At 40.0% G+C, this 27,259-nt stretch overlaps 1 protein-coding gene across 2 annotated transcripts in view; it reads right to left on the bottom strand.

Annotated features, from left to right (window-relative positions):
* rbms3 (RNA binding motif, single stranded interacting protein) overlaps positions 1–26,143 on the bottom strand; it is a 365,348-nt gene extending 339,205 nt beyond the window's left edge. For both annotated transcript variants that reach the window (XM_011480740.4, XM_011480741.4), the window contains exons 1-2: positions 25,847–26,143; positions 22,520–22,693 (exon numbers count right to left, since the gene is read on the bottom strand). In XM_011480740.4, the coding sequence (XP_011479042.1) occupies positions 22,520–22,687 (168 nt within the window). In that variant the 5' untranslated portion in view covers positions 22,688–22,693; positions 25,847–26,143. The remainder of the gene's footprint in view (positions 1–22,519; positions 22,694–25,846) is intronic.
* Positions 26,144–27,259: the final 1,116 nt, after the last annotated feature.

Below are 27,259 nucleotides of genomic sequence, written 5' to 3'. Positions count from 1 at the left end.
GAGATGAAAACCCGACTGTAAGAAAAGGTTTTTTGTTCATATTTGGGAGGATTGTCAAAATGATTTTAATTTAAAATTGATTTGCAGTTCAAGATTGAACATATATATACTTTTATAAGAGCAAACATGATTTATACAAGTAATAAAAGCACTTTTTCCTCTAAGCCTAAATAAAATAGGCCAATGTATTTGTTCAGCTTTTAAAATCATTTTTAATGTTTCCCTCACTTATTCTCAGGTTAGAGGTACAGATTTTTTTGTTTTGCTGTTGTGTAAAGCCAGTTTTACATTGGTCCGTCTGCAGTGCATCTCCGTTGCATGAAGGATATGGAAGCGATTGTGTAGCATAATTAAAAATAAAAGTCAAAACCAGAACCGGAGGTTACAGCACGGACGCGTGTGGACTCACGGCGGCTATGCAACTATCTTCAAACGACTTTAAAAATTGATTTTCTCCAAAAAAGAGAGCTGACCATGGCCCCTAAGAAAAACCAGGCATACGAAGACCTTAAAAGGACTCTTGATGATATCCAAGCTACGTTGTATCCCTTTATGGAACAAGTTAAGGCGAAGCTAACTCCGCTCTTAGTGCTAATGGAAGAATTCCTGAGGCTCCGCGCTCGGAACGAGCAACGAGATAACCGGGTCGACATTCTGGAGAAAAGACTGGACGATGTGGAACAACAAGTAAGGATGAATAATGGCATTCTCACTGGAGTACCGATCAAACCTCAGGCAAAGCTAATTGCAGCTGGAGCTAGCATTGCTAATGCTAATGGCGCTAGCAGTTCTGAAACGGAGAGGGGTGGAGAGTCTGTGGAACACCAAGTGGAATCATTTCTCACGCATAAAGGGATTTCCCTGGATCTAACACCATCGAGACCTGCCACCCGCTCCCCAGGAGAAAGGAGAGGGATAAACCAGCGATCCTCATCCGGTTTGTGAATCAAAAACACAAGCTAGCTCTGATGAATCAACGGAGGAATCTGAAGGGATCTGCTGTTTATCTGAACGACCATCTGACCAGAAGGAATGCTGAAATCGCCAAACATGCCAGGCTTCTCAGGAAGCGTAAACAGATTGAGAACACTTGGGTTAAACGCTGCAGGATTTAGGTTAAACCACTCAGTCCACCGGACCGGGCCAAGGTTCTGGTTGTTAACACCATGAAGGACTTTGAGAAGTGTTTGATCATGGTCGTCTGAAACAACATGCAGCAATAAATCAAAGAGCCAAATAATTTTAAGAAATATGACGCCTGGATTCAACACTTTCTCCATAAGTCTGAAGTGACCTGATTATCCAGCAAAGTTCTGACATGCAGACAACTTGACCTCAACTCTTAGGCGCCGCTGATATCAGCTGAAGAAGGATATGGACCTCTATCTAATGTCTGCAGACGTAACAGCGAAGAGAACTATAAGCTTTGTTTTAAACTAGGCCTGGACAAATACAAATACCGCAAATTTATCGTTATCGCAATATCCAGCTCTGCAATATCCACATCGCAAAGGACGGCAAAAATCGCAATAGATCGTAAACCTTAAATGTGTTAAAACAATCTTAAGGCAGCTTGAGGCATTTAACAAATCAAAAAAATCCCTTTATGCATTTGACCAATCGGATGGACGCCTTCACGTTGTTGACCAATTAGGTGGATGTTAGATGTTTGTCACCTATGTCGACGAGGGTCATTTGGAGTCTAATTTTTAAACTGTTGCAATTAAATCAGAATGATGTTTTTGGTTGTTTTGCTATTTGTTTATATACCGCAAATTATAACGTTATCACAATATTAATCTCTAATATCGCATATCGCAGGTTTTCCTCATATCGTGCAGCCCTATTTTAAACCGAGAAGAACGGGTGTTAATCAGCAGAAGAAGAAATACCAACCTTGGTCTTTCGACAAATATGGACCCTTTTTATTTTACTTCATAGCATCACTTCATAAAAAAAATTAAAAAAAGATAAATAAAAATTCAAAAATAATAAAACAAATGATTAATCAATTATTTAAAATTGTCAAATTGATTGAGTTTTAATGATACTACTTCACTTGCTCCAAAAAACTGACAAGCTGATTCATGATTTTTTCCTAATGTAACATAATTTTGCACATATTATTAACTTTTGATACTTGATCAAATTTTGCTACAGGCTCAGTACAAACAAACGAATTGACAATAAGGAAAAACAATCAGTTCGGGTACAGCTCTAGAAGACAGACATCAAATGAGTTTCTCTATGGCAAATGGATGATGCAGTTATAAAGTCCAATGGAGTGAAGTAGGAATGATCTCCTGCATCGGTTGGAGTGACAGCGAAGCTGCCTAAGCCTCTTGAATGGGTGACCGTCAAGTACAGGATGGAGAGGAGGCTCAGGATTATCCATGATGGATACGAGCTTCTTCAAAGTCCTCTTCTCCATCACAGCTTCAAATGTGTCCATTTTGCACCCGAAAGAGAAACCTGAACGCCCACAACTCACACTTCCATCAGCCCTTTTTATTTCCCTTTTTCAAAAAGTCTTACCTTTTTGTCAGGCTACAGATAAAAATGAGAATATTCATAATCTGTCTTGCCTGGACAAATAACAGTTATATAACTGACATTTGTGCAAACTCCTGTTTTCACACAAGCTCCCTAAAACTAAAGAACAGGGATAAATAACATCTAATAAACTTATTGAAATGAAAGTAGACACTACAGGTATAAAACTTAGCCTGTTATGGAGAGGAGTGACACTTTACTGCTCTAAAAATGAATTAAAAACATGCTGCCTATAAAAAAAACAGAGATTAAATAACCTCATCAGTGAGTAATATCCTGCTGGCTTCACAGAAACGCTGCAGGACTTCTCTAATGGGAAGCTCTTAAGATCCTGTTTCTGAGCAGGTAGTGTCCTAGCCTGGAGTGTGTGCTTTGGTAGTGCAGACAAAGGTTACCTCAGATGCTCATCAGCTTTGCAGCTCTGCAGCTCTGGCTGCCTGCTGTCTGTCAGAGATTGTCAGGTCAAAGAGCTGGCCTCAGGGCAGCCTGCAGATAAAGGAATCCCTGTGTGTCTCTGTGTTGTTTGACCATTCAATTAGCGACACCATCAATTACTTTTCTGAATGAATAGATTCAAAACTATCAGCATACTGTATATTCGTGGTATCATTTTTGTTGTTTATTTTATACATATAAATATCTTTAAATATAGATATTTATATTTAAATGTATTACTTTCTGAGCCATGAGAAGAAATTCCCCAGTCATGGGAATCAATGTTTGTCCATTTTATTAAAGATTTTTTTCATTCGATCGTTCGTTTGATCGTTCCATCAATACTTCCATTGTTTAATCTACTATTCGTTCGTCTGATCCATCGTTCATTTGTTCTATTGTTCGATTAATCATTCATTCATTTGATCTACAGTTTGTTCTTTCAATTTATTGTTCGTTCAATCTATTGTTCGGTCGATCAATCTATAGCTCATTTGTTTAATCTATTGTTTGATCTATCATTCTTTCTATCCATCTTTATCTTCATTTTTTCATTACCAACTAAAGCAAACTTTCTTTTTTCACAAAAAAAATTATTAATGAATTTGATGAATCAATAGATCAATGAATCAATTTTAGTTTCAGCTGTTTTATACATTTGATTTTACAAAATCCTGATACTCTAAGAAAAAAACTACGACACAATCAATGAAGACGTATTTGTCCTGCTGAATTAATACTTTAGGTAAAAAAATAAATATCCATTAAAAAAAATACTGGGGGATATATTTTTAAATTTCTGATTTCAGGCTCTTTGTGCTTTTTTCCATATTTCCACATTTTAAAAGTTTAAACTTCCAAACAACAGTAAAATCTGCAGAATGTCCTGTAAAAGTCAGTGATGAACAAGTTAGCATTTGAAATTTGCATGTGGGTTTGGGTTTTCCAGATGTACGAATCAAAAAGTTCTTCGTTTTGGTTCTTCAGGACTGACTATCTGCAGTGGGATTTTTATTATTTGCACACTGTCCTCCAGTTGGAGCTTGTCTGAACTCATTCTAGCGTGTTCTATGAGCGCACACAAACATCTGTCACATTTTCCATTTTAGTCCTTGATTGTTGTGAGGCAGCCCTTTTCAGTTCCCAGTGAAACACAATGACAGATGTGATGTTAAGGAATGTGAGGAACTGGTTCCATCATCACTCGTTGGACTTTGAGGAAACAGCAGCCGAAACCTGGAATTTTATGTTTAAATGACATTTTTATCCTTCAGGCTACTTGTTTGTGCCTCCTGCTGTGTTGTAGTCAATGAGAAATCAACCTTGTGTGTTGTTTTTCAAGATGCATACGCAAATGTGTTTCCTTCCGTGACCGTTCCACGTATGTCTAACGGACTTTTCACACATGTATCACCGATGTTTAACTTTTATATCCTGTATACGTCTTGCATACCATGTTAAAATTACTTTACAGACGCACATATTTTTTGGCCTTTACGTTGATTTATGTGTTCTTTGCGTGTCTTATTCCTACTTTTTCCATGGTTTTAATTCGTGGTTCATCTGTGAAAATTTCATGTAAAGACCACTTTTTTTCTTACTTTTTCCACGTATACTGACGTAAGACCAGTTTTCATTTGTACAATATGCGCTAAATGTACGTAGTGGCTAAGTGACACCGCCTTTAGTCTGTGCCTTAAGAGGTAATGATGAGAAAAAATGTTTAGTCAACATTTTACTATGAACATATTCATTTCATTGTGTCTTTTGAGACTTTTTCCAAACTGGAAAAAAAAAACCTGAGAAGTGCGTAAATCCTGACATCTAAGCAGCTTATATGAAGCATTTGGTGTAACATTAGGAGCAGTATCTTTATTTCTGTCAGGTCTAGTGTCAGTTGGAGAAGCCAACAAGCCACTTTTGTCTGACTGTCATAAAGATGGAATAATAAAAATGATAATTAGCAGGAATGTAAAGGAATTTTAAAACAAATTTGGTCAAATAGGTTGAAAATTTCCTTTGACATAGTTTCCTCTGCATGTTACTTAAGCCATGTTTTAAATGAGTTTGTAAAAACTAACTTCTGCTGTTCTTCCTGCAGCCGCTGGCTTAACCGGAAAGTAGTTGAAGTACCAAAGCAGTGGAGAAGAAAATGAACAAACCAGGAGCATTTATCTTTCTAGCTATTAGTCCACGAATTCTGCAGCGACAAAAGCAGAGCCGCCTCTGGGTCTTTTTTAAGCTTCTTTTATTCCATTTCCATTTCTACGGCTCTCTCAGTTTCTTTTGGCGGTGCGTCGCCATGGCAGCGGACGGTGGCCCTCATGTCTGCCTCAAACATCATCCAGAGCTCTGAGTCGTAATGAATGCCACTCTTTACGGCTACAAAGTCCTGGTTAAAAAAAAGGAAAAAACTCCCTCTGCAGCTGCTCAGAAGACTGATCATCCATCGTACGACTGAATATTTATTCTGCTACAAACAGAGACAAATGAAAGGCGAGGTAGGGATGTTGCAATGCAGATAAAGTAGTTAGAGAGCAATTCGCTGAAAATAAATACCCTTCAGCGGTACAAACAGTACGAACAAACATAAACAACAGCAAAGACAGCAGGGGGCTTCATATCTTTCTAAACGTCCTTCATGATGCTGTTTTCTGTGCACTAAAACGTCCAAGATGCTCTTGAAAATCGGTTTTATGGTAAATACACTTTTTTCTATCTAAAATGCTTGGTTTCTATCAGAAGGAACAGGAAAACACCTGAGCAAAGCACATAGTTTGTGAATGACACTTTAAGTTAATGACACGATCATCTTATGATCCATTTTGAAAAGATGACTTTTAATTATAATTACATCGTTTTTCACCAACAAAAAAAAAAACTGTTGTTTTCTAGGAGATGGTTTAAAACACCAAAAACAACATTTTCATCTGAGTAGGTCTTTAAGAAGTCTTTCATAAAACAGGTAAAGTTGTATAGTATATATTTAAAATAATAATAATAATAGTTTGTTTAAAAGGGGGCAGTGCAATAAAAAAAAAGAAAAAAAAAACAATTTCAAATGGTTAAAACAGCCAGAAATAGCCAAAGGTTTGTTTTCAGCCATGATATAAAAGTCAAAAAGCCCACATATAAATACAATAACAGTGTTTTTCCTTCTGATTTTGAGCCAAGGTACACTTTTTATTTGACAAAAATCCCAAGGCACACCAGCAACCGAAAACATAAAAAAAGAGAATGATGTAACAGTCCATTTATTTTTGGGGAAAAACATTATTTCAATATAGCTTTAGCTATACGCCTCTGTTGGGCACTTAACCTTAATTCTGTTTTATTTTGTTATTAAAGTTTAAATGTAAGTCTATAAACTCATAAGGGCTTGGAGTCGGGGATTGAATTCTCCTCCCAACAGACATTTTTAGAAAGCTTCCGTTTTGACTTGGACCAAACACTGGAATCTCTGGCTGTTAGTGATTCCTTTGTCTTTGGCACAATCCTTGACGGAGAAATAAACTGTTAACTGCTTTCATCAAGAAGTTTTTCAAACTCTTAGAACAATGTTTGATGTTTGCGTTTGATGTTTTTCATGACAGTAATCAGTGACGCAGTAAGAGATGCTGTCACATTAGCCCACTGAATCATGGGAGATGAAGTGTAGAAATGGCGGCGCTGATGCCAGACAGACTCAAGTCTCTGACCTTAATAATTTTATGTACTTTTTACACGGTCTGACGGCGGATCGAGCCGGAGGATACAAAGCTATGCACGATCTTTAACTTTTATATGTGTTTAATGAGCGATGTCGGCACAGGGAAGTGAGGATGACAGCCACGTTTGATTGGTCAGATTGATGATTAAGCATCCAAGAATGATTGGCGGAGGCAAGGGGTTAAACTTTTTCCAAAGTGAGAGCAACTGGTTTAAGTTGCTGCAATATCTCGGTACAGTCATTCTAAAAGTGTCTCGAACAGGATTAAACCCAAAGAAAAAGGTTTCATTTCACGATTTGTAATATTCTAATCAGTGTGAAACGTGGTCCTGTATGGATGAACTCAGAGCTGACATTCTAGAAACGGTAAATGTTTTTTAGACCAACTATTTAGAGCAAAACCTGCGACAAAATTAAGATAAGATGAAGAATAACAACTTTGATTTCTTGGTTTAAACTTGTCATTTTGATACAAACATTTCATTCTGGAATGAACCTATATGTGAAACTATATGTTCAAGGATTCAGCATAAAAACCTCCAAACATTTTCTTTATTATTTATAATTAACCAGCAGTCAATCCCAGAGTTACTTTCATCAGAAATAGGATTTATCTAACCATTTATGTTATATTCACATTTCTAGTGGAGTTTAATGTAAATGCAGTATTTCATACATTCCTACTGCTTCGCCAGTATTTACAAATATGCCATAATAGAAGCAGAAAGGCAGAGTCAAGCCACAAATGAGCAACAAAGAGTTACTTGTTAGTTTGAAGAAGAAAAAAATCTTCCTAAAAATAGGTCCATTCAGAAAGAGGATCTGCTGCAGCTCTCCTGGAAAAGAGCCATGCTCTCAATCCACTCCATTACCCTTCCGATGGGATTTGCTAACTCCGTGCTAATGTGACAGAGACCAAGTCTCCTTACTTTCTCCTTGGAGACCTTTAAAGGTGTCCTCAGACTGTGACTAACCAGTTGACAAGTGCCCATTTAATCTAGTGATGTGAAAGAAAATGGAAAGGAATAAAACTGCAATCTGCAATAAAAAAAAAAACAAATCTACGGATGTGAAAATGTGTGTCATTTGTGTCTCAAAACTTCTTCAGGTAATGCAGTTTTAAAAGATTGAAGAACCTCTCAGAAAAAAACTTTAAAAAAGTATTCAATAATTCAATTAAGTGAATTCATGTTATTGATTTTTCTTTTAGCTATTAAGGTTTTTCTTTTTTTCTTTTTACAATTTTTGTGACTTGAAAAAACGTGCACAGGAATAATGGAATTACTGGATGGAAGAGGATAGTGTGTTCGGGATTAGAGGGCTGTTTGGATTAGTCGAAGGATCCGAGGCTCGTGCTTCTGCCGGCATCAGGTGACACAAAAAGCAGAAGCCAGGCGGGAAGGTACTGAACACTTTGTAGTCGAGTTATTGTCCGTTTTTTTTTCCAACTCAACTCAAATCATCCACTTTAATGTCTATCGGACCTAAATCCGCCGGGAAAGATGAAAGAAAAGGTTGCTTATATCGAGATGACCAACCAGACTTTTGCTTTTCTCTATCAAAGCTGTGGCATTAAGTCAAATATGTGTTCAATCTCCTCTAATAGAACAGGCTCTTTTACAAGCAGACCAGTAATGCTTGAGGTACAACTTAATTACTGCTCATTCCACTGCGATGTAATTATAACCCTTAAAAAAGAGCAGCGGTAATGCACTTTTAAATGTAATGGGAGTTTACCTAATTAGGCCTGTTGTGTGCAGATCTGCTCGCTTTGCACACACACACACACACACACATTGGTGTGAAAACTGTCATTTCAGTAATTAGTAGCGGTGATGAAACCCTCTATTACTGTTTCATTTAAGCAACAGCGCAGTTGGCTGACCTCTGTGCTTACACACAGTAGCGCTTTGTTAACAGCTTTTAAAGACCTTCTACCTTCCTGACAACCACGCAAAGTGGTTCCGCTCCATCTGTCTTTGCAGTTGCAGAGATACAAACCAACACAATGTGTCATGTCGTGCAATAATCCTCTTTTATTTTATTTAGAAACGTGGGCAATCGCATGTCGGCGTTGTTGTTTTGGGTTTTTTTGCATTAAAAGCATGAACCTCGATGACACTAAACACGCCCACATGAACAGCCTGGATTGCATGTCTGTACAACACAGGCTGTCATTGTCAGTACCCTTAGGGGTATTCTGACTGACCGAGTCTGCTTAATTTGGTCCAGAGCGAGTCCTGAACCTAGTTTTTGGTCTTTCTTTGGACTGCAGTGAAGCAGACTTTCCTGTTTCGAACCAAAGCTTGTAAACTAAAACATGACTAAAGATTTCATCACTCTTTGCCTAAACATTACAAGGGCGAGCAAACCGATGAGAGGCAGTAATTAGGGAAGTCCTCACCTTTGTAATTCTTGTCGGAATAGTTCATGGGGGATATCGGGGGAAACAGCCTGATTCACTTAAATGTGTCCAGTCTGAATACACCCTTAGTCACATGCACCTGTAGAGTAGCTACAGGTTTTTGGGTTATCCGGGCCCGTGGAAGGTCGTAGAAAGGAGTCGCTGCACCTTATGGCAGGTGTGCCCTGCAGTTTCCTTGTCTGCCACCATTAAGGACATCATAAAAATGGAACATACCATTGTTTTGCATGTGGTAGGTGTTTCATGAAGTATTTGTGAGGCTAATGTGAAATGCACACACCTGTGATGCTGTCATATGATGCTTTTACCTTATGCCACACTCTGGTCATTAGTAAGCTGCAATTGTTGGTTCATTTCCAAACCACACATCTCAGTTACTTACCCTTACGTGTTTTATATGTGTTCGCTACGACCTGTCGTTCGCAGCATGCCCACAGAAAAAAAAATGTGTGTGAATATTTTTGCCCTACTGGTTCACTGAGCGTTCTACAGCCTTGATATTTCATGCGGGTCACCATTTTTCACCCACAGACATATCTGTTCCCTGCCTAACCAAAATGGTATTATTGATTAAATAAGCACGTGGAAACTTTTTTACATGAAATAGTTAGGAGGAGACGGTCTGCAATTATTTATTTTTGACGTATTTTGAGAACTTGGTGACATGTCCAGGGAACACCCCCCGCCTTTACCCTGAAGTAACTGACAAAAGCTCCAGCGACTCTTGTCCCCTTACACAGGACCAAGTGGTAATGGAAGATGAAGGGATGGATGGATTTCAGACCTTTGCTGGCACAGCAGGCAGCAGGATGGCACATATGTGATTCCTAATTTCCCACTAGCCCCATATTCACACCGTGTCCCCCCCCACTGCGTTGTTACTGACCAACAGCGCATCAACTTCTGGCAGGCAGATGGGTTCAACAGAAGATGCATAGGTTCATCGTAATACATCACTAAATTTGATGGATGGATAAACTTTTGATTTTTGATTATGTATCTTCAATACACAAGGTCCAATAAGACACCATGAAAATGGATAAATGGATAAATGGATGGATGGATGGATGGATGGATGGATGGATGGATGGATGGATAAATGGATGGATGGATGGATGGATGGATGGATGGATGGATGGATGGATGGATGGATGGATGGATGGATGGATGGATGGATAAATGGATGGATGGATGGATAAATGGATAAATGGATAAATGGATGGATGGATGGATAAATGGATAAATGGATGGATGGATGGATGGATGGATGGATGGATGGATGGATAAATGGATGGATGGATGGATGGATGGATGGATGGATAAATGGATGGATGGATGGATGGATGGATGGATGGATGGATGGATAAATGGATGGATGGATGGATGGATAAATGGATGGATGGATGGATGGATGGATGGATAAATGGATGGATGGATGGATGGATGGATGGATGGATGGATAAATGGATGGATGGATAAATGGATGGATGGATGGATGGATGGATAAATGGATGGATAAATGGATGGATGGATGGATGGATGGATGGATGGATGGATGGATGGATAAATGGATGGATGGATGGATGGATGGATAAATGGATGGATGGATGGATAAATGGATGGATAAATGGATGGATAAATGGATGGATAAATGGATGGATGGATGGATGGATGGATGGATGAATGGATGGATGGAAGGATCCATAAACGGAAGGATGAATGAATCCGCTAAGAACCACTTATAAATTGAATGTAACCAATAAAGAAATGACAGTTTTCCTTCATTTCATCTCTATTATTAGTAAAAGATTTTTTTTAAAGTCTACCTTATGTTGGATAGCGATACTTTTGTTGTTGCGCTAAGCAAAAGTCAGCTGTAATAACATTTGATTCTTTGAATCTATTTTCTTCTAACTTCAAATGAAAACGCTATAAAATCAATATATTTTGATATATTCTGGTCAGACATATTTTTTGTTTTAACATTTTTTTTTACCAAGAAGTAGAACTGAATCTCAGAAACTCCTTACCAGTTTCCTGGAAACCTTTTGACCCTGAACCAAAAAGCTGACACAGCTGTTGTATAAAAACTGGGCGATGGGTAGGGCAGGAGTTATGACTGGTCACTCTTGGGTTACCCGTGACAAGGGCGATTAGACAATCCCATCAAAGCAAGGTGTCGCCGGCGCTGTGTCTTACCGCGGGGTCGCACACTCCAGCAAGCACTGATCTCTTTAACTGACTCTCACCAACCCTGGCAGCTAAAGTGAGCTGACAGCTGGGCTATTTTAGGACAGAGATCACCCTGCTTTCTGCAGGGCCACAGAAAGAGATGGCCAGGGCCCATGCCATCACTCTCCATTAGGAGGTAAAAACTAAATAAAAAGCCCACAGTGAGGAGTCCAATCTGCCACTCTACAGCAGAGAGCAACCTTTTGCTCATGACAACTCCCAGAAACAGATGAGGGATAAACGCACTGTGACAGCAGCTAATAAGGTCCCTGTGATCTGCTGGTGGCGTGACGGCGTGTGTGTCTGTGCGAGGACTCGGGCGTGCATGTGTTGTCTTTATTTGTACTTAGAAAATAAATGGAACAAAAAAAAAAAAAAGGAAAATATGTGCTGAGGGGAGATTAAAAAATGAAGACTTATCTTGACGGAAGATTAAGATGACAAAACAAGCTTGATCATTATATCTACTTTAGGCTGAAAGATTAAAGAGGGCATCGACTAAAATTGCAGGAATATAAATGAAGTTTCTACAAATAGTCATAACTGGTGTTTGACACCATTTGACGTCTACTGGGACACGGTTGCAAGAGAAGTTCAGTCAAAAACTACTGGAAAAAATGTGTCATCATTGCTGTCATGGTAGAAAATCCATTTTCATGTGAATCTATGTTTAGCTATGTCTCTTTATCCCAGTAAGCCCAGTCAGCCAGAGTCTAAAACCATGTAAAGGTAAGAATGAAAAGTAGAGCAAAGGCCTCAAAAATCAATTGATAAGACTCTTTCATGTCCTCACTAATGATGCTCTGCTCCTAATACATGAGATCATGGACTAAGACTTGACCTTAGACACCAGACAAGGGGCTAACCCCATTACATCACGCTCTCTGCACTCTGGGGACAGTGCATGTACTTCAGATATTCAGGTCGAAAGCATCAAGTCTGAGGGATAGAACAACTACTGTCAGACTACACAAGATAGTTTTAACTTGAGTCAACAAGTTTCTATAAACAAATTCCTTATTTTGCTTATATTAAAACATATAAATCGATATTTTTTCCCTAAATTAGTGTCCAAATTTTTCATGTGAGCGTGAATACGCACTTAAGAGTATTATCTTTATTGAATAAGTAATGTTTAGACGCTAGACTTTCCTAAATATGGCCAAATCCTACCTTAACAATGAAATCTAAAACTTATTTTTTTACAAGTTAAAAGAATATGAAACATAATAATGCTATCACAAATACAACTTCCACCGCATGACACTCAGCCATCAGCAGAATCTTCAAGATTTTATGCCACCACCCAATTTTTTGAAAATCATTGACGTGGTCATGAATGTAGACGGCGGCAGTCAGGCATCAGTTGTCTGGCGACAGCTGGGCAACCACAGGGCGGCGACAACCGGATTTCCAGCAGGCAGCAGCTCTGATTGGAGGATTTGTGAATGTCTCTGGTTGGCAGCCGTCCATATTAAGGGCCACCCAGCCACCCAGGGGGTATAGAAAAGGCGGGCCATTCTGCACTGCTGGACATTCGCAACTCTTCTTCTTCCCCCTTCTTGCGAGTAGTGCAGAAAGCACAATGTTCTGTCTTCTTTGTGTTCTTCTCAGCATCCACCGCAATTCGTAAAGACGGAGGTATCGGAGTCACTGTGGTGCTGCCAACGCCACGATGTGTTTGGACCCACGGTGGCTGGGAACTCCATACTGTTGTCTGGTCATCGCCAGGCTCCTGGCCCATCTATACAGTCCTCGTTGAGTGCCCGCGCTGCTACTGTACAATTTCTAACAATCAGACGGTGGCAGTGAGACCGATTGCAGGCCGATTGGACACCCTCCTATCAATTCCTCTCAATTATCACCCAGCTGCCATCCTGCCACCTGCCTGTCACTCGAGTGCCACCCCACAACCTCCAAATTTGTCCAGGCGTCCACTGACCAGTGTCAAAACATCGTCCGGTCCCCTTAAAATGTTAAAATCGTGAAAAAATCTGACCGCCGCCGCTCAATTACAAATGTCGCCGTGTGGCCACCTGCTGATTTTGCTAAAGAACTTGTATTTACGTCGCCGTGCTGTGGCATTTTGAGATATAGTATGTGACCATAGTGTAAAGAAGATACAAGTAACTACAAACTGGCTTAATTTGAAAACTAGTTGATCTGGTGTGGTCATTGTTGGACCAAAGCCTGCCCTGCAATAAGCAGGCGACACCGCTTTTGTCTCACAGTGGCTTGGTTGACTCTAGCGGACCCCAAAAGGAATTCAGCGGGTTCTAAAAATGGATGGATGGAGGTCAAAGCTTGGTAATGCAGGTGCTCAACACACCCTTTTCTCTGTCTATTGATGAACAGTGAAACTAAAAGAGTGTATAAATATGTGTAAAAATAAGGAGCCTCCATGCCTCACCTTGGTTTCACATAATGGGAGAGCAGACTGTTGGAGTCTGGAAGAACAAACCAAACTGCTCTGGAATGTCAACAGATTATGTCTTGTGGGTGAAATCAACAGTCACCAGAATGAAAAGAAGCTAGAGGAACGCCTGATGAGTTGAGCTAGCTCCCCAACTATAATTCCTTAACGAAAGCTTTAGCCTCCTCTTGTATGTTTTTTTAATCAAAGCACTGCACTTGCTTCACTGGCTTTCTTTTGCTTGTTTCTGCGTTGATCCGCTAGAAAACTCATCTACATCTTCTTCAAAGATGCTGCAACACCACCAGAAACAGGAGATCCTCCCTGCCCCCAGATAAAGTCACCTACAGTGAGGATGACTTACAACAACTTTTAATTTCCCTGGGGGGATTAATGAAGTACTTTTGAATTCAATTTGACTTGAATGCACAGTACTACCAAAACAATGGTTGATAAGAATATGACAGAGCTCAACGACCATTTGTGCTGGGCCAGCAAAAGACAATATGTTAATGCTGTAATATCTGCAGGTGCAAAAACCTGGGTTTTTGAGTTGCAATGTGCACCACAAGGGGGCACAAATGAGTGCTTTCACGAGCCGGTCCCAAATCTGAACTTCAAATCAAAAGGCAAAGAGGAATGTCAGGCTCAGTAAATTACCTCACGTTTTCATCCTCTGACAATCTTTTCTTGTGAATAAAAACAAATGTTAGACACAAAAAAGCATCATTCTTGTCCACCCACTGAGGCATTGTATAGTTAGCTGTCACTCATCCATGTAAAAAGTATTTGCACATTCGGTGATTGGTAACAGTAGGATATTGATGAACCCGCCCTTGTGCTCAGAATCCAGACAGACCGAATGCTCATTCTATGACCATCAGCCAATCTCCACAACAGATCCACATCCAGAAAAAAAAAAAGGTATAGGATCGATGTCTGGCCAGGATGCCATTATTTGCCGAGGCAAACCGGCGGCAACACCTTCAAAGGCAAAGTGTGGAAGGAGAAATAACTAGGTAATTATCTGGAGCCCGCTGGCTACCGCCATGATAATCTGCAGAGGAGAGGACAAAAGGGGCCAAAGGATGTGGCGCTCAGGATGTCTGTACAATACTTTTATCACTTCGCTGCACTCAGTTCAGTCCAACAAATGCTAATGGAGAAGCTTTAAATTGAAATGTTATTTTTGCATTTAAATGTTATTTTGTTGAATTTCACCTACAGAATCTAAAATAAACCTTTTTGAGTTTATGAGCTCGTTAGCAAGGGCAATTAATTGAAGGCACTACGAATCACAGTAGGGGGATCACAACCCAATCTGCCACAAGGCATGGGAAGCCAAATACCCCTGCAAGGTGAGATGCTTTTACATTTATCTTGAAAATCACCAAAGAATCCCCAATAAGCTATTAGGAAAATTGTCCTTTTCCAGAATAAGTCAACACAAAGTCAAAAAAACTCCAATTTGTTTAGAAGTTAGTTAACCTTTATGTTCTTTGCAGGATTAATTTAAATCCCAGAAGGCTGGTAGCGTTCTTTTAGGTAGAAATCTCATCTGCTTCTTGCTTCTTTTGTTCCCCGAGTATTTTTCATTGGTAATTTTAATCTATAAATTACAGCTGAACATTTGATCACTAGTTTTAAATGAAAACTAGTGAAGGATAATAGATCTTTCTGTTTTGCAGAAAGGAAATAAGGGAATTGTGGAAATATTGCAAACATTTGTAGAGAACAATTGCAAAAAAAAAACCTGCACATTTACTACTCTGATGTTTGGTCAGGTGATAAAGGTCAGCCTGTTGCTATGTTACTGCAATATTTCAGAGCTGGTGGTTGGCTCAAGCTTTAAAATGTCACAAATTATCAGCAAAGAACGAATCCCATCAAGGTGAGGCGTAATCCCTCGGGGCGGGGCGGTTTAAAGGTTATGTAATGCACTTTGGTTACTGTCACAGATCAGCAGTGGGATCATGGCCAGAGATCCTGTCGGGGTTAAGTGCAGGGTCAGCTTTTTGTGCCAAAAATAAGATGCAACAAGAACCGTAATGAAAGATCTTCCATTAAATAGAAGGAACATGAAAAATGTATTTTGTTCTCTTGAACTTTGTTTTTCTGCTTTAATTGTATCGTAGAACATTGATGCTGCGTTTTATTTGGAACATTTTGCCTCTACGTTTTTTTCTATTACATCTGAGGGTGAGGGTGGGCGGGCTTATTGCATTATTGCACCAAGGCGTGCTGTCAAACACCCACCGCCGTTTCTCACAATTTCACAAAACAAGGAAGAACCCGAGCCACCATCCATCCATCCATCCATCCATCTTCAGAACCTGTTTTGCCCCTTTCGGGGTCATGGGGTTGCTGGAGCCTATCCCAGCCAGAGGTAGAGCAGTCGATCTCTAATTATTGTCCCTGAACCATACACTGAAACCCATGTTGGTGGTTATAGGTTGGCGCCAGAAGCCACCATCAGTGGGTGAATGGGACTGCACAGCACTTTAGGCCCTCTATGAAGGTAGGAAACCGCTATAAAAGGATACGCCACTTACCATTTATCACTTGGGAAAATGGGAAATGGCGTATTCTTATATAGCGCTTTTCTACCTTACTGGAAGGCCCAAAGTGCTTTACAGTCAAAGACCCATTCATTCACCCATTCACACACTGGTGGCGGCTCTGCTGCCGAATACTGGCGCCAACCTCCCACCAAAGGCAAAAGTGGGGTTCAGTGTCTTCCCCAAGGACACTACGACACATGGGCGGGAAAGGCAGGAATCGAACCTGCAATCTTCCGATTCAGAAGTCCACCGCCCCACAACTGCACCACGGCCGCCCCCTTATCGCCAACAACCAACCAAAGCCATATGACTGTCCACTACCCCAGGACAATTAAAAGCCACCAGACAAGAACTAACTACTCTGGCTCCAGGGTGAAGCACTGGTAACTCTTATTGGGGGGGTAGTAATTCACAATTAATATATATAATAATAATACACTCTGAACAGGTTGTCAGTCTGTCATAGGGCCACATGACCACACACAACTTTATCTGAGAACTGGACTGATTAAGTGTGATATCATCAATAGAAAATTGTTTACTTCTGTCCCTAACCAAATTAAGTCGCAATTTTTTCGCAATACGGACGCCACCATCTTGGAACCAGAAATCATCAGTAAGCAGTGATTGATCAAGTCGGTCTTAGTCAACATTTCTATGGCAACCACTCTCGTCAATCTGGAGTGAGCTTGTTGAATGGCCACACCCTTCCCAGTTGAAAGCAGACTACAAATCGGTCATATGTTTTTAACGTAGGTCGTGGAGGCCAGCAGGCTCCACCTACTTTTGAATAACTTGAACAACAGAAAACATATCATGAAAATAAATGAGGATTATCAAGAACATGTAAGGAAAAACATGTAAGGTATCTGAGCCAAAATGTTTATTCTGACCAATAGAATGACTGAGTAATAGCAGTTTATGTCTCCATAGAAGTCTATGGGATTTTGGCTATTTGGAGTCCGTGGGTACTTCCTGTTTGGAAGACCAGGGAGGAGGGGTCACTCAGTCCAGTTCTGAGATACAGTCAATGATTTAGAGTCACCAATCAACACATGAAAATTGTTTTTGGGACTGTGGAAGGAAACCAGAATGCCTGGAGAAAACCAATGCGTTCATGGGAAAGACACGCAAACTCTACACAGAAAGGACCCAGTTGGGATTCAAACCACTGTGAGACGAGAGCGCCAATTATTGTGCTGACCACTGCACCTGCTAGTGTCTATGAAACCCAGACACCCCAACTAGCCTGGAACCAGTGGGACAGCTGTAAACTCTAGCCGGTTACTAATACTTGCAGAATGCACATATTCACATGAAAATGTACCAGTATAATAGTATTTGCAACTGCTGCAAACTTCTATAATACTTACCTGTCACAACAAACAGATCAGATATGTACTTTAGTTACTTTCCACTTCCTCGTGTCCTCCTCCACCATTCAAACTCCTTCATCCCTTCATCTGTTGTTCTCACTGCATTAAACGCTAAATGGCATTCCTCACTTGCATAAAAGCATCTGGGCAGTGACTGAATGTGGGAGTAGAGTGAAGCAAAGCAAAGTGCTGCACAGAAGAGTCAAAGATGCAAGCGAAACAGATGAGCATCCGTGATGAAAGTGATGGAGAGGAGCCATAAAAAAATGCAGCCTATGCATCATAAATGTCTGAAAAAAATGTTATTCTTATTTTGTCTACAGCTGATTACAGTGTGTATCATAAACTAGCAGATTCAATAAAACAGAGACATAGTGATGCATTAAAGTAAAGAAGGTGAAACGTGTCTCCACTGTGCTCGGAATCCTGGGTTTAAAGATGAGTTTGTAACAGAAAAAAATGAATTTCATATCCAGAAAAAATTTGATTCAATGTTTGCAAGCTTGCAAACATTGTTTCTGTGAATTTAAAGCTGCAACTATGGAAAAATGTGCTAATAGAATAATAAATATACATTTTCATTTAGTTTACAAAGAACTACTTCTTCATAAAAACAAAATAGTTTTAGAATAGATGTAAAGAAACCTGTCAAATCTTTTGAATGATGGACGTGGGGGCCAGCAGGCTCCACCTACTTTTATTGAGGCACCTGATTGATCAGTTTATAACTTGAATAACCTGAACTACAGAAAAAATATGAATGAGGATTATTAAGAATATGTGAATAAAGGTATCACAGCCAGAATACTTGACCAATAGAATGAATGAGCAACAGCTGTTTATTTCTCTTTAGAAGTCTGAAGCCTCGTTTCCACTGAGCAGAACAGTCCGGTCTGGTCTGGTCTGGTCCGGTCCAGTCTGGTTTAGAATGGTTCAGGCAATTCAGGTGAGCGTTTCCACTCAAAGTTGGACGTCATGACGCATGCGGGCTGAAGCTAACAACAACAACAACAACAACAACGGAGGTCATCCAGCTCCAGTTCTTCGTATCTACAAACCATTTCTCCAATTGCGGGCGGCAAAGACGAATACCGCCGCTTTTTCGGTGCTCTCCTTTCAGCCAATCAATGGGTTTCAACAGTAGCTCTGCCCAAACCGGTCCGTTCGTTTTTCTATGGACCTACAACCAAAGGGGGCCCAAAAATGGTACAGTTCGGTTTAGCTTAATAGGACCATTTCATAATGGTCCTGGGCTGGACCGTATAGCTCTGTGAAAACGAGGCCTGTAAGATGTTGGCTCCTTGGAGCCCGCGGGTATTTCTTGCAGCTTAAGCAGGGAGTACCTGTTTTTTTTTTTTACATAAAATTTTTTAACATAAAAATCTAAATTTGAATTTGTTTGGAACGCCAGGGGAAAGGAGTCTCATAGTTAATGGATACAGCCTACTTTTTATTAAGATTTTTAGAGAATGTGGTTGTTTGTTATTTATTATGTTTTTCATTATCTCATTTTAAAGAATTTGTAAAAAAAAATGTATTTAACAGAAGAGGTGCTGTTTTTGAAGTACAGGCTAAGTCTCAACTTAAAAATGACAAATAAAAAGACTTCATGATTCTTGGATTATACACCCATTGATCCCTATTTAGTACATTAGCACTTTGGGTCTAAAGTTATCTCAATTTATCTTAATCTGCTTTAAAGCAAAAACATAAGTACATTTGTTTTTTTCATAATTTAAAATAAAACTACTGAAATAAAAACAGTAAAGAGACCATGCTTGTAAATGGGGAGTCAAGTCCTAAACCCAAGTTCCAAGTTTCCATTTCTGTCATCCAATAAGAATAAAAAAATGTATTAAAATATAAGCAGAAAAAGTGTCCAGGAGACAAATATTCCATAAGCAAACAATCCTATTCCTTCAGACTAAAAAAGCTGTCTCGTTCTTACGGATGAAATTCAAAGATGCAGTAACAGAGAACTAAACGAATGCATGAATAAAGAGATTTTTAAGATATTAAACACAAAAGAAGGTTTGACTTTCATCTATTCTGAATATAAAGCAGTTTTCAGTGTTTCAGAGTTCCAACAGGAGGCTGAACCTCCAAAGTGCTTCACAGACGTCCTTATTGACTGAGTGTTAATCCTAAAGGCAGCAGCATTTTCCCATTTTCCCTTCAGCTTTACATTAATTAAAGAGTTGCAGCAAAGCCGTCATGGCGGAGCCAGATGACCTTTACCGCTTAAACTACATCATTATCATCCTTTTAATGAAAATGTACCACAAAATAGTGGATTTCTTTTATGCGCAACAAGATTTGTCAACTAAAATATTCAATCTTTATCTTAATGGAACTTAGCTATTGAAAGCAAACATTCGATGATCCTTTAAAAGGGCAATACACGTCTATTTTGATATTTCAACCTCATCATTTACAGCTCCACAGACAGATTTATTGGGAGTTCTCAGATGACTGCATAAGCAGAAGGGCAAACTCTGGAGACTGCAATAAAATCAGGAAAAGGAAAAAATAAACACACTAATGACCGAGGCAGAAATAGGTGCCATGGTAAGCTTGTTAGAAGCCCTTCTAAACTGAAGACAGTCATAACTTCATGCCTCATTACCTCCCAGTGCAGCAGTGACAGCCAAAGCCAGACAAAGACACACAACAATCATCATCACACTTATTCCGTCTGAGGTGTACAGCATCAGTCAGCGTAGACTGAAAGGAGTCGGCGGGCTTTAAACAGCTGGTCAGGATTTAGAAACCAACATTAGTCCAATGAAATCCCAAAAAGGCGCAGCACTTTTTAAAATCCAGCCTCCTACAGGAATGAAAATGAGGAAGATAAGGACTTCCACTGAGGTGAGAGATATTAAAAAACCCAAAAATGACTTCCCTTTATGCACGGACTGTAATACTACAACCATAAATATGGAAAATCATTTCAAAATTCCACAGCGGAAGAAAATTACAGATGTGTTTGGTTTTTTTTAAAAGGCGATGCGAAATGCAGTTTCAGAGGTCAAATGCTTTCCAAGGGAAAAGGTGTTTTGGGAGTTTTTACCATGTTTTTGTAGCCTTTTTCTCATAATAAAGGACATTCATAAAGAGAATTAAGCTTAAAGCTGCATTTCTGAGAAAATCTTTGTGAATCAGGAGCAGACAAAAAAATGCAGTTTGAAAAAGATTGTATTTAGGACGTAAAAAATTACGCTGGGCGGGGCCACAAGCTCCCTGCTGTAAGCCTTCATCTAGTGGGAGGAGGAGGGCGCTCTGCACCCACGGCTCCGCCCACAACTCAGAGGTGATTTTCTAATGAACTCCTGCCGCTCTGCAGAAACTATGAAATCTAGAAATAAATCAAAAGATGATCGGAGTGGGACCTAAACAGACCTAAGCGATTTTTTTTTCTAACAAAGAGGTTCTGCACAACAAACCGTGATGAGCCCTCCATCCAGATCTGCCAGCATAAAACCTCTGCTGAAAGTTTTCTATCGTGTGATCCACCTCTACGCAAAGCCTCTCAGGCTGATTGATGAAAGAGAGGTTCTGGCTCGACGCTCTTAAGCAAGGACTCTCCCTGTCACTTCTGCATGAGCGAAAGGCTCTGAGGTCACTGAAGCTGTGAGCGTGGGACGCCGCTCAAACGACTCGCCGTCTCAGAGCGAGGCTGTTGCAGCTGTGGTTAGAGCCCCGACAGGGTCCAACACAACAACACATGACCCACTTCCTCTGAAACCGTTGAGAAAACAGATCACAACACTTTCACTTTTTCTTTTAGCGGGACACAGGTTTTGTCAGGTAGATGTCGCTCAGGAAGCAGGCAAACCACAACGCCATTTTTCAACAACGGATAACGCAAAGGGTTCAGTTTAGAAGTGGGGGACCCAAACCGACAGGATCCCATCACGTGTCCCACACTGACGGCCCACACAGAGCGCACAGATGTCAGCCTGATGCTACGTTCACACTCGGAAACGGGCGTTCAAACGACCACTTCCAATGAAAAGTGGAGGTAGAAATGTGTGAGGGCCAACCATTCAGCCTGACACTCTCTGAACTATTTCATTAACATTTAAATGAACTGATTCATTAAAACTTTATTCAAATGGCGTTACTCCACAAATAAATCGAAATATGTTTTTATCAAAATCACTGTCGATTCGTCAATTTCTTGCACCGTCGTAGATTGACTAACTCTAAATGGTGAATATGAAGACGTAATTTAGCCTGGCGCACTCGGGAAACAGTTTTTAGAAAGTGCTGGGGTCCAGATATTGTTGATTTTATGAAAGGAGCCTGAAGGCTTGTTAGAAATTAGAAAGCGGGCCGGACTTTGGACATGCCCGGTCTACGTAAACGCCCCTATATGCGTGTTTCAAGCTTGTACGTTCAAAACCCTTGCATTCATGCGTGCTACACAAGTTTTGGAGTCCATTTTGGGTTTCTACGTATAAAACGCCTGGCCATTGAACTCAAATGCGATAAAAGTTATAACAGTTGAACTCTGACCAATCAGGGTCTCGGATTCGGTAGTGACTTATGGATGACGTCTCTTTTAATTTGCGGATGTGCCAACCGTTTGAAACGTGATCACAAAGGAGAAATTAATAATTAAGGTTTGAGCCGAGATGAAATTCTACGACACCAAGTCCTTCAAACGTCGGAATAGATCTGTGAAAGAAAAAGCCTGGAGCAAGATTTAAGAGATTTGCACCAAGATTCTTCCAAACTGCCAGTACCAGTCCAGTATGAACCCCGTAAAGCCCTGAACGCTGCGTACGCATCAGAACGGTGTCTGAAACTCACTTTTGCGTCGTCTTTCGGTCTTGCCGGCTTTGTGCCCCTGCTGTGGTTGTCGGTGGAAGGGCGGCTGCTGGCATCCATCTGTCTGTCATTGACTTCAATCTGCTGACCCACCCGAGGAGCGTCCAGAGGGCAGGACTCCTGCTGCTGAACAGCACTTTGGACTTCCATCTTCCTCTGCAGAATCCAAAAGACACGCCACAGAGGAAAATACTGTGAAAAAGGTGGAACTTTGGAAGATGGTTGCTTCTGTTGACGAATGCAGGAGGAGACATCCTGAAACTTTTACTCTGACATGTTCTGTGTTACTGTCAAAAAAGACATTCTGAAAACTAAAGGAGAGGAAAATGTGATGACAGCAAAAATCATTTGAACAATTCAGGGGAAAAGTTTACTGTTAAAAGCAAAACAGGACAAGCCGGAGATACTGAGAGATATTTTAACTTTGAAAACTGGGTTTTCATTTATTCTGTCCCACAGCAGCAGCAGCTACAACAGAAGCAGCAGCAGCTACAGGTGCGGCAGCAGCAGTCCCGAACTTAAGGACCAGATTATTTTCACTATTCCTTCTTTCTTCCTGCACCTTTGAGCAAAAGAGTCGCCCCCACCACGATTAAAAAACTCATTCAAATTTGCACGCACCTAGTATCTGGTGAAAATTGTGGCTTTGTCAGAATTCCCACCCTAACCCCTAATTACTAAAAACGCTAAGTAGTGCAGCACTATAGTATGTACTATACTATACTATACAATAGTATTTTAGAAGCAATTCGGACACCATGCTCACCACTTTTTTTCAGATTTGACGTCACCAATTACACTCTGCTTGAGATGAGCGTTTTGGGACGATTATTTATGAGTCCACTGTCTTCTCAAGATAAAAACGTTGATTTGTTAAAAAATACATTTCAATTAATTTGTTTGGCAAAAATTGTTCCGACGCAATGCATTGTGGTCTATATTCGCCGATCTAGTGAGCATCAATAAACACTGGTTTTTCAAAAGAGACTTCTGGGAAATTTCTGGGGCACAAGATTTTGGAATTGTAGATTTGGACAGCACTAAATGGTGAATGAACTACATAGTGTAGAGGTTAGGGTGGGAATTCAGACATAGCCTAAGTCTACATTCACAGCCAAAGTTTTGTTGACCTTTGACCTTGGGAAGAGGCCAACATCTGGAATAAAAAAAAAAAAATCACCTTTAGCTCCTTCTACAAATAAACTTTTTGATTTTGATCCATCGCCTCCTAACTCCTCGAGCATCGTTTGGAAGCTACTTGGGAAAAAATTTCGGTCTTACAGTTTGTCAATTTTTAACGGCGTAAGCATGGCGAGATCACAAAAGTGGCGTTTTGCTGTTGCTCACGTTTTTTTTACCAGAATAGTGTGAAAATCTAACATGTTGGCTCAAGCTGAACAAAACAATATAACATATGATTAGAACATATGAGGGAATGTGGGTGTGGCTAACAAAAACCCTCTGTTGCCAAGGAGATCCAATAAAATTACTTTTGTCAATTCTTCTAAAAAATGATAGCGACAAGTTCGTCACCTCCAGGCGACCAAAGAATAAAACGGTTACTATGGAGATAAAACCAACAGAAAAGCCGCCATTGTGACTAAAGGGTTGTTTTCACGAATTTGTTACCCGCATTTCTGAGCAGCGTGGAATGTAGGGGCATAGGAAAAGAGTGAGGGAGGGGCAGGTCAGAAGCGGGCAGCAGGGGCCGTACATGGAAGCCATACAACACCCCGAACAGCTTTAATACATTTTTTTGTTTTGTTTTCAAACATGTAAAGTCAGTTTTTTTCTTTCAATTTATTTTTGCAAAAATACAAAAGCTGACTTTACACAATCAGCTCAATCAGATGGAAAAAAAAAACAATAAATGGAATTCCTTAGAACAACTGAACAGCAAGGACACCATTCTGTGATTTCATGTGCAAGTATCTGCAAGCATCTGTCCCTACTTTAAATGGTTCACTTGACTGAATACAGTGATCCCTTGATTATCGCGGGGGTTACGTTCCAAATAGAACCCGTGATAAGCAAAACCCGTGAAGTAGAAACCTTTATTTTTTTACAATTATTATACAATGAAATACACTATTATACATTGAAAAGAAAGAACAAACCATTTAACAGGCTAAATCAATTGTTTTTTTAACAAATAAAAGTACTTTAGAAACGTTTTTTCAACAAATAACTTCTGTAGTGTGCTGTCAAATAATAATTTCAATCATCGATAAGAACAGAAGGCTTTAAATTGCGGAGATTAGCCCCGCCCACCGCGACCCGAGTGGATTAAACGGAAGAAAATTTAAAATGATTATGAAAAAAATAAAAAAGTACAGTGGGACAGATAGTGACTCCGGTCTTCTTTTTCACTGCTCTTCATACTGAGCCGCTGCATCCTCTGCAGCGTTTTTTCCTTCTGAAGCCCGCGGTGCAGCTGCAGGTGTGTTTGTTCGGGAGAGGAACATAGTGATAGGCAGTTGTTGTCGCTCTTTTTTCTTCTTTGCTATAAGATCCTTATACACCGACATGCCCCCATCGATTATGTTGGCGAACTGTAATGAACGGCTCATCAAAGGGTCCCATTCTTGAGCTACTCGCTGAGTGACTTTTTAGCCAATCAGAATGCAGAACACAATGCACAATCCAAATCCGTGAAGTAGCGAAACCGTGAAAAGTAAACCGTGATATAGCAAGGGATCACTGTAATTATTGACCCCTCCCTTTTATGTTCAAATGTAATATCCACCACAAAACTTTATATAATGGTTTATACCGTCGCATTTCATCCCATCCTCTGTCCTCTCTGAGGAAAAAGAGAGAGAGAGGGATGACCTCCTCTGGAGGGCAGAGCAAAGCTTTCCACTTGGTTCCTCAGTCTGGAGGCTTTCAGAAATGATGACGTCAGCAGGTCTTCCTCTGACTTGGGAAGTGCTATTCCTTCTAAATCCAGAATATTTTGCAGACTGAATGTTTTTAATAAAAGGAGCAGAACTTGCTGCAACATGAGCTCTAACTTTACTCTTAAAATCTTTATTTTTATTATCAGTGCTCTATAAGTTGATGAGTGATCTATTTATCAGCCAAGACACTTTTATTTCCCTATTAATTCGAAATTCTGGTCAGATTAGTTAATTGTTATTGCCAATCTGGTTTATTTTTGTTCATTTGTTTATCTCACTAGTCAACTTGATGAGTTTGACTTTATGAGACCAGAAACAGTCTGACAGCAAGAATACTGATTTCACGTCAGTGAAGCCACGCGGCGCGCGCGCGCATGGATAAAAAAGTTTCAGAAGAAAACAGAAATACCTCCGTCACTTCTAGACTCCTGGTTTCTGTCAGAAGCGCCTCATGAGGAAGATGCGGCGGCGCGACTTGCTTTACATCTCTGCTGCCGCGGCTCTGACGCGGAAAGCCTCCGTCCACCAGGGCAACGGAACCTGCAACCGGTTCATTGGTCTGCGGGGAGAGATGATTCCGCCTGGACGCCAGCCCCTACAGGGCACTTCAGTGGGAGCGTGTCAAAGCCTCGCGCGCCGCTGCCGCCGCCGCCGCGAGCTGTTGTCAGTCACCAAACAATCCCTCCCACCGCCGCGAGCTTGGTCAACTGTGCTGCGTTCAGGTGTGCCTCGAAGAATCCTCTTCCTCGATTGATCTGACGTTAATGTAATCCAATAAATAAATAAATAAACATAAATAAATAACACATAAAAATCATAAATGAGTATTTGATTACAATCTAGTATTTTAATAAGAAATCAAAACCAAATTTAGTTTAAAAAATCCTGCTGTTTTGGCAATTTTTATAACTTCATTAGAAAAAAAGGTTAATTTATAATTTTGTTTTTAGATTGAGTTTTATTTTTTCAAACAAGATATAACACAAATGTACATGACATCAAACAAGATAAGTCTTACAAACAAAGAGAAGACATGTAAAAAAAAAACAAGTGAGGAGAGAAAATAAATAAATTAATAAAATAAAAAAATAAGCCATGACAGCCGCCATTCCAGAAATGTTAACAGGTCATGCAATGGCCAGAGAGTTTTGGTATATAGTCTATCTGTCCCATTTCTTCTTAAATTTTCCTTCTCGCAATCTTAAAACAAAAGTCATCTTTTCCATGATGTAGATCTCCTCCTAATTTATAATTTTATAATTCTTATCTTAGTACAGGTTTAAGCTTCCCATTAAAATTATTTGTTTATAGTTTTATATATAGTTTATGTGTAGTTTTTATTCCTTCATATCCCTTCATAATAACATTAAACACCAGATTATTTGTCAGAAAATATTTAGTAATCAAATTAAAATGCTTAGCAGCTCTCATAAATGGCCACAAGGTGGCAACATAAACTTGGTAAAACTGAGTTCAAGATGAGAAATGAAGGAGTCTATAGTTTAAAACATTTGACTAGGTAATAAAGAAAAAACTGAACTTTTGTTGCTTATGTGCAAAATGTCCTTTCCTGACCAACAGAAAGGACCTTTGATTACTGGATATTTGATGATGGTTTGTTTTGTATTTACCAGAAGAAGGAAGTCTTTCCATCTGTTGGGCATGAAGGATGCGGGCATCATGGTACGCCCGTTCCGTCATTGTACAGCAGGGGCCATACTGTCAGCGCCTCATCCAAGCAGAAGGGCTTTTACCCAAATGAACAACTGCTCTGACAGGCGGACCCATGTCTGTTCTGACAGAGCTGCCGAGGAGGCAGGTG

The sequence above is a fragment of the Oryzias latipes genome, chromosome 11, assembly GCF_053564925.1.
Source record: "Oryzias latipes strain Hd-rR chromosome 11, Olatipes_Hd-rR_3.1".
NCBI classification, from domain to species: domain Eukaryota; kingdom Metazoa; phylum Chordata; class Actinopteri; order Beloniformes; family Adrianichthyidae; genus Oryzias; species Oryzias latipes.
This window is presented reverse-complemented; position numbering and strand designations above follow the sequence as displayed.